This window comes from Nannobrachium achirus (genome assembly GCF_963921795.1).
Source record: "Nannobrachium achirus genome assembly, chromosome: 10".
Taxonomy (NCBI): Eukaryota; Metazoa; Chordata; class Actinopteri; order Myctophiformes; family Myctophidae; genus Nannobrachium; species Nannobrachium achirus.
The window spans coordinates 14,385,158-14,398,025 of NC_137819.1; the positions used below are offsets into that span (position 1 = coordinate 14,385,158).

The window sequence follows — 12,868 nt, forward strand, 5'->3', positions numbered from 1 at the left end:
CTCTATATACTCTGAGGTAAACATATTATATACCTCACTCCCTCTATATACTCTGAGGTAAACATATTATATACCTCACTCCCTCTATATACTCTGAGGTAAACATATTATACACCTCACTCCTTCTATATACTCTGAGGTAAACATATTATATACCTCACTCCCTCTATATACTCTGAGGTAAACATATTATACACCTCACTCCCTCTATATACTCTGAGGTAAACATATTATATACCTCACTCCCTCTATATACTCTGAGGTAAACATATTATACACCTCACTCCCTCTATATACTCTGAGGTAAACATATTATACACCTCACTCCCTCTATATACTCTGAGGTAAACATATTATACACCTCACTCCCTCTATATACTCTGAGGTAAACATATTATACACCTCACTCCCTCTATATACTCTGAGGTAAACATATTATACACCTCACTCCCTCTATATACTCTGAGGTAAACATATTATATACCTCTCCTTCTATATACTCTGAGGTAAACATATTATATACCTCACTCCCTCTATATACTCTGAGGTAAACATATTATATACCTCACTCCCTCTATATACTCTGAGGTAAACATATTATACACCTCACTCCCTCTATATACTCTGAGGTAAACATATTATACACCTCACTCCCTCTATATACTCTGAGGTAAACATATTATACACCTCACTCCCTCTATATACTCTGAGGTAAACATATTATATACCTCACTCCCTCTATATACTCTGAGGTAAACATATTATATACCTCACTCCCTCTATATACTCTGAGGTAAACATATTATATACCTCACTCCCTCTATATACTCTGAGGTAAACATATTATATACCTCACTCCCTCTATATACTCTGAGGTAAACATATTATACACCTCACTCCTATATACTCTGAGGTAAACATATTATATACCTCACTCCTTCTATATACTCTGAGGTAAACATATTATATACCTCACTCCCCCTCTATATACTCTGAGGTAAACATATTATATACCTCACTCCCCCTCTATATACTCTGAGGTAAACATATTATATACCTCACTCCTTCTATATACTCTGAGGTAAACATATTATATACCTCACTCCCTCTATATACTCTGAGGTAAACATATTATATACCTCACTCCCCCTCTATATACTCTGAGGTAAACATATTATATACCTCACTCCTTCTATATACTCTGAGGTAAACATATTATATACCTCTCCTTCTATATACTCTGAGGTAAACATATTATATACCTCACTCCCTCTATATACTCTGAGGTAAACATATTATATACCTCACTCCCTCTATATACTCTGAGCTAAACATATTATATACCTCACTCCCTCTATATACTCTGAGCTAAACATATTATATACCTCACTCCCTCTATATACTCTGAGGTAAACATATTATATACCTCACATATAATATACCTCATATTATATACCTCACTCCCCCTCTATATACTCTGAGGTAAACATATTATATACCTCACTCCTTCTATATACTCCGAGGTAAATACTACATATTATATACCAGGGGTGGAAAGTAAAATAGGTCCATAGATTAATTGCGATGCAGACATGGATTATTATCCGTGGAAAAAACTCGATTCGCAAATTACACTAATCGTATAATTTGTAATAAATATATAATTTGTTTTTTATGTTGGTACAAAATTCTTTTTTTTTTCGTATCCTATTGCTAATTGCACAGAGCAGCAGCCAGATGTTGTCTGGTTAGCAGAAGTATTGAGAAGCCTTTGTTCTAAGTCAGTATCATTTTACTAAAATGACTTGTTTATATTATCAATATAAGATAATGGGAGTAAATAAACCTGTTTTCATTGTAGATCATTACTGTTCATTAGTCACACAGTGAGGGGGCAATAAGTCATGTATTGGAATCGAGATGCATCACGATGCATTGGTAGTCAATTTGTCATTGAATCGTTGCCCCCTCAGTTGGAATCATATAGTCGGGTACCTAGAGATTTTCGCCCCCTATTACAAACGCACGCACGCACACACACACACACACACACACACACACACACACACACACACAGCTGAGTTTCAGTGCATGCTCTTGTTTGTGTCTTCAGTTTCCTGATGAGACGTTACGAAGTGGAGAACTACTCAACATGATAGTAGCCGTTATCGACTCTACACAGGTAACACCATAGTAACTCATTACTTTATCCTGATTAACGAAGCGATTTCATTAAATCTTGCATTTTTGTGGTGTATGTGGAGTTTGTGGCACAAAGTGCGAAAGAAGCTAGAAACGTTTGAGGTTAGTTTTGTTTCCATTCGTTTTATTAAAATAACATTGAATAGACTTTTTGGTTACCACCGCTCTCTGACTCTACTGGTGCGGTATCCCTTTAAATCAACATGTAGAAGGAGGAGGATGGATCGCAGATACACTGAAGAAGGCTTACAGCCGAAACGTTTGTTTCTCATCCATGCAAATGCAACAATAAAGAAAAAACAACTCTTGCCACTGTGTGCGATCCATCCTCCTCCTTCTACATTAAAATAACATTGACATATCTCTCTTTCTCTCTCTCTTTTCTTCTCTCAGCTTCAGGAGTTAATGTGTCATGTGATGATGGGGAACCTGGTGATGTTCAGAAAAGATTCAGTTCTCAACATACTGAGTTAGTAACACACACACACACACACACACACACACACACACACACACACACACACACACACACACATGTCCATGTCAACAACATATATTAATTGTAATTAGAATAATAATTCAACAAGTTGTCATATCTTTACACTGGCCGGTGTGTTGTAGTGTTTTTCCGAAAATGCATTTCTGCATTTTAGCTCACCATCAGTTCATGGTTTACTAATGTTTAGGATCAATGTGCTGTTAACACTGCTACAATGTAATCCCGGCTTTGGAAACACTCTTGATTTTAGCTTTTCTTCAATGATAACATTGACAATAAAATGACAACTTTTTCTCTGTTTACAGTCCAATCATTAGATTGGGAAACGTTTGAACAATACAGCACCTGGCAACTGTTCCTGGCTCACAGCATTCCACTGGAAACCATTATACCCATTCTACAACACCTCAAATATAAAGGTATGAAACCATTATACCCATTCTACAACACCTCAAATATAAAGGTATGAAACCATTATACCCATTCTACAACACCTCAAATATAAAGGTATGAAACCATTATACCCATTCTACAACACCTCAAATATAAAGGTATGAAACCATTATACCCATTCTACAACACCTCAAATATAAAGGTATGAAACCATTATACCCATTCTACAACACCTCAAATATAAAGGTATGAAACCATTATACCCATTCTACAACACCTCAAATATAAAGGTATGAAACCATTATACCCATTCTACAACACCTCAAATATAAAGGTATGAAACCATTATACCCATTCTACAACACCTCAAATATAAAGGTATGAAACCATTATACCCATTCTACAACACCTCAAATATAAAGGTATGAAACCATTATACCCATTCTACAACACCTCAAATATAAAGGTATGAAACCATTATACCCATTCTACAACACCTCAAATATAAAGGTATGAAACCATTATACCCATTCTACAACACCTCAAATATAAAGGTATGAAACCATTATACCCATTCTACAACACCTCAAATATAAAGGTATGAAACCATTATACCCATTCTACAACACCTCAAATATAAAGGTATGAAACCATTATACCCATTCTACAACACCTCAAATATAAAGGTATGAAACCATTATACCCATTCTACAACACCTCAAATATAAAGGTATGAAACCATTATACCCATTCTACAACACCTCAAATATAAAGGTATGAAACCATTATACCCATTCTACAACACCTCAAATATAAAGGTATGAAACCATTATACCCATTCTACAACACCTCAAATATAAAGGTATGAAACCATTATACCCATTCTACAACACCTCAAATATAAAGGTATGAAACCATTATACCCATTCTACAACACCTCAAATATAAAGGTATGAAACCATTATACCCATTCTACAACACCTCAAATATAAAGGTATGAAACCATTATAGAATGTAACCTGTCACCCGTAACATCCCGCTTGTACATATTATAGTATGTTTCATTGTGAATGAATGCACTTCATCTTATGACAGTGTTACAGAAACCTAGTGAAAATAGCTGATCTTCAGGCTCACAGACTGCTAGTTCAGTTGTAGTAATGATCTAATAGAGTACTGTAGTCTTTGTTGAATGTTGAAAAAGTAAAGAGTAAGAAAATAAACGGTCACCTACAAATCGACTACAATTCCCAGGCTTATAAATGACATAATGACTACATTTCCCATTACAAACGCGACTACGTCCCTGCGCACTGCTTTCTATCTCAATGGCTCTCGTGCCCTACTGGCCAAAATATGAGCGACAAATCTTACATTAATTTTAACCGAACATTTTCTGACAAAACTGAAAGCAGGCGCTTCAAAGCCCAGACCCAGGACGGAGTTTGGAGGCAATTGGAAAACTAGTCTGCTAGGGGAAGAGAACACAAAATCCATGCTTTCCTAATAATGGAAAGGGGTGACAGTGGCTCAGGGGTAGAGAAAACGTCATTAGAACACGGAGGGTTCCCAAAGGGTTCCCAGTTCGATCCCGGGCTCCCCCAGAGTTGGTGTGGAAGAGTCCTTGAGCAAGACTCTGAACCCCTAGTTGCTCCCGGTGAGCAGGTTGGTGCCTTGCATGGTTTCCTCCGCCATCGGTGTATGCATTTTGTGTGAATGTAATGCACAATCTCTGTAAAGCGCCTTGGATAAAGGCGCTATACAAATGCACCATTTACCAATAATAATCATGATAATGTGTTTTATTTGTATTCATTTTTTCCCAGAACATCCAGAGGCTCTGTCCTGCCTACTCCTGCAGCTACGCAGAGAAAAGTAAGATCCATTCACAATTATTATTTAAAGTTATACCATGTAACTTTTTTTATAAAACAAATCTTAAAATTGTCCTAACTGTTAAATCGCTAAAGTTTTAGAACCCCCACTCTGTTATTTTCAGCTTCTGAAGCCTTCTCTTTATATGTTTTCTATGAGTTGTGAGGGGGGGAGAATTTCCCGGCAAAATGATGTCATCTCCCACATGATACACTACCGGCCAATCACAGCGCCGATCATACACCACCGGCCAATCACAGCGAGTCTTGCTGTCTCTAAAGGAAGTAGCTTCACTCAGCAACTGTGTTTACATTGGTGAAGGAATCTTGCTTGCTACTCCCTCAATTCTGGTCTAAAAATGACGGGAGACGGCTCTACGGAATCGTATCGGCAAGGCGGAGGTGCTCGCGATGGCCGCGGTGGTCCACGGACCCCCGTTCCGGTGGTCCGCTGCGACTCCGGCCGAAAAAAGCAATACCGCTACTGACCACTAGTTGAGCAGCTTCCACAGTACAGCTTTAACCCATTATAATCTTTGTCATTTTAGAGTTTAGCTTAGAGTTTTATGATGGCATTGGTTAGAGACAGACGTATCACAATGGCTGCGGTGTCTCTGTGTGTGTGTGTGTGTGTGTGTGTGTGTGTGTGTGTGTGTGTGTGTGTGTGTGTGTGTGTGTGTGTGTGTGTGTGTATGCATGTGTGTATGTGTGTGTGTGTATGTGTGTGTGTGTGTGTGTGTGTGTGTGTGTGCATGTATGTGTGTGTGTGTGTGTGTGTGTGTGTATGTGTGTGTGTCTGTGTGTGTGTGTGTGTGTGTGTGTGTGTGTGTGTGTGTGTGTGTGTGTGTGTGTGTGCATGTATGTGTGTGTGTGTGTGTGTGTGTGTGTGTGTGTGTGTGTGTGTGTGTGTGTGTGTGCGTGCACACCCCAGGCCCACAGAGGACATGGTGCGCATGGTGCTGAGTCGTGCGTGCCACCCTGACGACCAGTTCACCACCAGCCTGCTGAGGCACTGGGCCACCAAGCACGACGACCTGCTGTCTGAGCACATCAAAGCACAGCTCATCAAGAACAACAACCAGCCACGCAAGAGACAGAGGTAGTCTGTCTGTCTGTCTGTCTGTCTGTCTACCTCCGTGGTTCTCAACATTTTCTGGCCGTGACCACCAAAACATTATCATATTTGAACTGGGGATTCAATGGGGGTCATTTTATTGAAATCTAATTATTGTCTTAGAAATGCGATAAAAAAACAAAAAATATTATTGAACTCAAGTCTCCATGGCATGAGTAATCAATAGCAAAAAAGTCATTTTGGGGCTGAACTACTCCTTTAATGACTAGTATAGTAGTATGTTTTTTTTTTTGTCCAATGTATTTGTATTTAGGTTCATAAAGTTAAACATGAGTACATAACTAAATGCGTTTGAAATTAAATCTCAAAATGTTACATTTCAGGATTCCAATTAAAAAATAACAAAAAATAATTCAGGATTCCAATTCAAATGAAGAAAAAATAGCAGATCTACAAGCTGAAAACGCATCGCGATAGTAGAATGACAAAGTAGGACGTAGCAATATGCTATGTGGCCCTCTGGAGTGAAGGTGGAAATATAGTGGCCCTTGCCATCATCAAAGTTGCCCACCCCTGAGCTACGTACATAAGCTACTGCATTTGTGCCATCATGTAAATGGAGTTCATACCTGAATACCTGTGTGTGTGTGTGTGTGTGTGTGTGTGTGTGTGTGTGTGTGTGTGTGTGTGTGTGTGTGTGTGTGTGTGTGTGTGTGTGTGTGTGTGTGTGCTTGTGCGTGTGTGTGTGTGTGTGTGTGTGTGTGTGTGTGTGTGCAGTCTTCGTAGCTCCAGCTCTAAACTGGCTCAGCTGACCTTGGAACAGATCTTAGAACATCTGGACAACCTGCGACTGAGCCTCAGCAACACAAAGAACAACTGTATGTACTGTACTACACACCGTGTGCACAACTAACAAACACACCATGCAAACTACACAACACCAAACACAACTGTATGTACTACACACTGTGTACACAACTAACAAACACACCATGCAAACTACACAACACCAAACACAACTGTATGTACTACACACTATGTACACAACTAACAAACACACCATGCAAACTACACAACACCAAACACAACTGTATGTACTGTACTACACACTATGTACACAACTAACAAACACACCATGCAAACTACACAACACCAAACACAACTGTATGAACTACACACTGTGTGCACAACTAACAAACACACCATGCAAACTACACAACACCAAACACAACTGTATGTACTACACACTATGTGCACAACTAATAAACACACCATGCAAACCACACAACTAATACATAGGGCTGTCACAATGGTTATCTTTTACTTGACAATTAATTGTCATATAAGTAATTATAAACTTAATTTAATTGTGTTTTTCCGTGTGTGTGTGTGTGTGTGTGTGTGTGTGTGTGTGTGTGTGTGTGTGTGTGTGTAGTCTTCAATCAGACTCCAATCCTTCAAGCGTTACAACATGTCCAGGCCAGCTGTGATGAATCACACAAGATGAGGTACGTTTACTCTCTCTCTCTCTCTCTCTCTCTCTCTCTCTCTCTCTCTCTCTCTCTCTCTCTCTCTCTCTCTCTCTCTCTCTCTCATAATAATAATACCATATTGTTGAAGTGGTGGAAACATTTTTCGTATTATTTTTAAATCGATTTAAAACTAAATGTATCCGATCAGAACACTTCACGATTGTAGATTTGCTACGGTATTTTCACTACTTTTGTGGGACAGACACTCTTGTAAGATCAGGGCCATGGCACCAAGTGACACGCTATGAGCTTGTATACAGTTGTGGCTAACTGTACATATTTTGCATCAACATACAGTATTTGGTTTGCAGAGGAACACGACATAAAACTAGAATATATACAGAATCCTAGCTCATTCTACACAGAAATTTGCTTACATACTTAAATACACTAAATTTCAAGCAGGCCATTCACCTGGAACCAAGTTGACTTTAATATTTAGTAACCACTAATCCACCCAGTATAAATTGAGTAAATTCCTCATTCTGCTGTTTTGTGTCACACACCGAGCATAAATACAAAAGGAGAGAATTGTCAGGAGGTCCGATTGTATCCAAACGTGGACAATCTGAAGGCTCCAAGTCCATCTCCAGAGACCTTGATGTTCCTTCACTCAGACCATTGTGTGTTGTGTGTTTTTTTTAAACGACTGCAAGGGTGCCAATTCTTTTAGCCACGACTGTATCTGCCTTCCCGGTTTTACTGGGCTATTTGAGCGACAGTTAATGGTAACAGCCCTATTTGAATCCTATCATCATCATCATCTTTCCTATGGATGTGTGCAGGTTCAGCGATCTGTTTTCCCTGGCGGAGGAGTATGAAGACAGTCAGTCCAAGCCCCCAAAGTGTCGTCGTAAGGCCGTGGTCTCGTCCCCTCGCTCCAGGAAAGGCACGGCCCCTCCTGTCAACGAAGAGGAATCTGTCTCCAGCTCTGCATCGGTACGACTTGTCTGTCTGTCTGTCTATGTATGTTTTGTTTTTTGTATATGTGTGTATTTAGTGTGCGTGTGCGCATGCACTCGCGAGTGTTAAGGCTGTCATGGTTATTTTAAAGATTTACCTCGATTATGATGTGTGAACGATTATTGTACACCAACCTTTACACGTTCTCACTCACTTGATTGTGATGACACGTGTCCTCCCTCACTGTGACGACAGAGTCCTCAATCAATGTGACGACACGAGTCCTCTTAGTTGACGACAAGTCTTCTTTGTTGTGTGTGTGTGTGTATTAGGATGAAGAGGATTCTAAACCTAAACCTACATGTGTTAATGTGTGTATTCTAATGTGTGTACTTTGTGTGTGTGTGTCTGTTAGGATGAAGAGGATTCTAAACCTAAGCCTACAAAGAGGAAGAGGAAAGGATCGTCCGCCGTTGGCTCTGACAGCGACTGACTGACGCACCGACCGGCCAATCACACGCCTGCTGCTCCCACAGACACACCTCCTCTCCTCCTTTTATGGACTCTGCGATTCCATTGGCTGGAGCCTCGGAAACGCCCCTCCCTCCTCTGGCAGACATTTGATGGGACGGACAGTAACCATGGTAACATCAGATCACACTCCCCTCTGATTGGCTGATCAGCTACAGAGTCGTTATGATGGCGCAATACTGGTTACCGGCGACAAGCCCCGCCTCCCCTGTTAGAAACTCACCAGTGATTGGACGATACCCCCTCCATCGCTCTCTCTGATTGGGCCCAAGCGTGACCACCCCAAAACAAACACACTTTTTGAAGTCAGAAGAGAAGAAACGTTGAACTTTTTAACACAAAATGTCTTTATTTGAATATTTTCATAAACATGAGTCATGAATATGAAATGTTAATAAAAAAAAGAAGGAAAAAAACCCAGACTGGTCCTTGATGTTTTATATATAATAAAACTATAAAAAAAACACAGGGTGTGATGTCAGTAGGGATGGCACGATAAGCGATATTATCGTTTATCGTGATAAAAAAACACTCACGATATGATTATCGTGGAGATTTAATGTATTGTGATATCGTCCTCCGTCATGCACTGGGATCAATTCACCTTTTTTTTGCTGAGCTGCATATCCGGTACCACTTAAACCCTCTATAATTGGTAAAAGGTACTTAAAATATACATACTTGATAGTCTTTTTTAGTTTTTTTCCACATGTTTGCAAAAAATAGCCGATCTACAAGCTCACAACGCGTCGCAACACGGCGCGTTGTGAGCTTGTAAATCAGTTATTTTTTGGAAAAATCTTCCGCCCCAGGATAATGGATTTTGATTAATGCGATCTTGTAAATCGTGATTTATTTTGTCACAATAATTGTGACATGAAACGTTCATATCGTCCCATCCCTAGATGTCAGTAGTCAAAAGGATGTGATGTTACGACCCGCCGGCCGGGTAGGGTACTACAGTGGTTCTCAACCTGTGGGTCGGGAGTCCCCAAATGATTTTGGGGGGTCTCCAGATGATTAACTTAATGTGCAACATTGTTTTCTCTCTCAACAGTAAACAAGCCAACATAAAGTTGAAGCGTATAGAGCAGGGTTCCCCAATAGGCAGGCGCCCCGCGGGCCATTTGCGGCCCGCGGGGGGCTACTGTCTGGCCCCTACCAACCTCAGTAATAATGGTGGTATAAGAGCAGCAACAACACTAGTATATCGTCGTTGTCGGGTGTTAACCTCGTATCTCCAAATGTGTATGTTCTTTCGCAAAGTAAAGCCCTGCTTCATCATACAAGGCCGTCGCACAAAAGTAGTGAAAACAGCAGATCTACAAGCACACAACGGCGTTGTGTGCTTGTAGATCGGCTGTTTTCACTAGTTTAAATAATTTTTAAAATTATAAATGCAAAACAAACGGTTTTGGACATACAAGATTTTCACCAGACAACGACGATATCTGAACTGTCGCTGGAGTAGTGGGAACGCCACCGTCACCCCCTGCAATGTTGTGGCCCTCGGCTTGGTACCCTAGACATAATTCGGCCCTTGGGGAAAACTAATTGGGGAACCCTGGTATAGAGCATACATGGGCAACTGGTGGCCCGGGGGCCACATGCGGCCCCAACCTTCATTTAATGTGGCCCACAGGTTAATACCGGAATACTGATATACTATTGATTTCAACTGTTAAAATTACAACCATGATCTGCTTTAATTCCGTCAGTCTAAATTAGTAGTTCAATGACTAGTATAGTAGTATTAAAATGTATTTTTTCATGTCCATTGTTTTTGTATTTAGGTTCATAAAGTTGAGTGAGTATATAACAAAATGCATTTGAAATTAAATCAAAATGTTACATTTCAGGATTCCAATTCAAAAGCAAAAATAGCTGATCTACAAGCTCAAAACGCATCGCAGCGCGGTGCGTTTTGAGCTTGTAGATCAGCTATTTTTGCTTCTTTTGTATGAGATACTAGAATGACAAAGTAGTACATAGCAATATGCAATGTGGTCCTCTGGAGTGAAGGTGGAAATATAGTCGCCATCATCAAAGTTTTGCCCATCCCTGGTATAGAGGGTATCTGCACATTTCTAAAGTGACAATTTAAGGACTTCTTAGAATGACAAATTAAACATTGGCCAAATTGTCAAATATGAGAGGCAGAAAGCAGCTCTACATGCTCACAATGCTTCGCAACACGAGGCGCTGTGAGCATGTAGATCTGCTATTTTCATACTAGAATCGTGTTCTGCAAAATGTAATGCCTCAACACTTAATGCTTGTCAGGGTGGGGGCGGGGAGGGACCACTGGGGTACTAGACAGCTCATTGGCCACAGGAGCTGCTCGTCAACACCACCCCCCCCATATTAAGCCATTTAGGCCTGAACGCAAATCTGTCACAAGATTTGAACCACTTTAACCATTATTATATGCTTTAACTTTTAAAAATAGCACTGCGAGCTTGTAGATCTGCTATTTTTTTGAAAAGTCATGAACATTTGTGCAAGTCTTTGAATTAATATTTTGACCCGATTCTATAAATGTCTTCTAAATCAGTGGTTCTCAAACTTTTTCATTCAAAGGACCCCCAAAATTACATGTATTTGAACGCGGACGCCCATCTCTAAATATGTTGTTCCAGGGATGACCCCAGAAGCAAAGCATTTGAGTAACAATGTTCGCTTTTAAAAAGCTATATATACGATCTACAAGCTCGCAGCGCGGCACTCGTGCCAATAGTTAATGCTCTGCAACCGTTTTATTGAAGTATGTTATTTTGTACAATGAATCTGCATGGTAGAGTGATATGTCATGACATTTTAACTCATACAAGTGGTGTGGTTGTGTTTGGTCTTGTGGTCTGGTTGGACCACGACTGCTGTTTCTCCCCTGAGCAAGCAGGCAGGCTCTATTAGCTCCGGTTAAAATGTCAGCCCAGGTTCAAGTCCAGGGTAGAACATGAAAGTGCAGCTTTAAAGGAGTAGTTCACCCCCAAAATGACTTTTTTTCCCCCTATTGATTACTCACACCATGGAGACTTGAGTTCAATAATATTTTTTTGTATTTTGTAACATTTGTAAACATTTTTATTTTACTAAATTTACCTCCATTGATTCCAAATGCATTTGGTTCCCCACCCAGAATCAATTGGAGTACATTTATTGATACAATTATTGTCTTAGCAATGCGACAAAAGACACACAATATTATTAAACTCAAGTCTCCATGGCGTGTGTAATCAATAGAAAAGAAAGGAAAAAAAACATTTTGGGGGCTGAAATACTCCTTTAAGGAGGACAGTATGCCATAACTCATTTGAAAGAAATGTGACAGTGGTATAGAAGTACCTGAAGTAACAACCTTTTTTTCCTGTTGTAGAACCATTACTAAGGTGTCTGCTAAATGCCTAAATTGTAAATTGTTGTGAATTTGGAGCGTCAGTTTAGTGGTTGTATTGTTATTTTTACTAGCCCTTACCCGTTCAAAGATATGAGCTCCAAAATGATGTGCAGTGTGTGGGTTATGGGATGTGCACTGTGCATACAGTATATGAGGGATGGAAAGTAACTTTAACTGGTGCTTACATGATAATATGTAGGAGCATCAATGTAAGAAATACCCGTTTTGTTTAATGGCTAACCCCCCCCCCCCCCCCCCGCCCGCGCACACACACACACTCCCCCCCCCCCCCCCCCCCCCCCCCCCCGTGTGTGTGTGTGGGTTTGTGTGTGATTGTGCATGGCCTGAACAACAGCGCCCCTCCCTTAACATGTGGTGGTCACAAAAGGTACTGTAGGCTAAATAGATATAGATACAGCAAAAAAATGCTAATATACAGCATACGATTTGTGAAAGTGACAA

At 40.1% G+C, this 12,868-nt stretch overlaps 1 protein-coding gene across 2 annotated transcripts in view; it reads left to right on the plus strand.

Moving 5' to 3' along the window:
- Positions 1-9,323, plus strand: part of ints3 (integrator complex subunit 3) — a 37,552-nt gene extending 28,229 nt beyond the window's left edge. Inside the window, exons 21-29 of one of the 2 annotated variants that reach the window (XM_080734774.1) lie at positions 2,114-2,182; positions 2,596-2,671; positions 3,007-3,120; positions 4,921-4,969; positions 5,900-6,067; positions 6,821-6,921; positions 7,479-7,551; positions 8,361-8,514; positions 8,894-9,323. In XM_080734774.1, the coding sequence (XP_080590900.1) occupies positions 2,114-2,182; positions 2,596-2,671; positions 3,007-3,120; positions 4,921-4,969; positions 5,900-6,067; positions 6,821-6,921; positions 7,479-7,551; positions 8,361-8,514; positions 8,894-8,971 (882 nt within the window). In that variant the 3' untranslated portion in view covers positions 8,972-9,323. The remainder of the gene's footprint in view (positions 1-2,113; positions 2,183-2,595; positions 2,672-3,006; positions 3,121-4,920; positions 4,970-5,899; positions 6,068-6,820; positions 6,922-7,478; positions 7,552-8,360; positions 8,515-8,893) is intronic. The other variant, XM_080734775.1, reaches the window with a different exon arrangement.
- Positions 9,324-12,868: the final 3,545 nt, after the last annotated feature.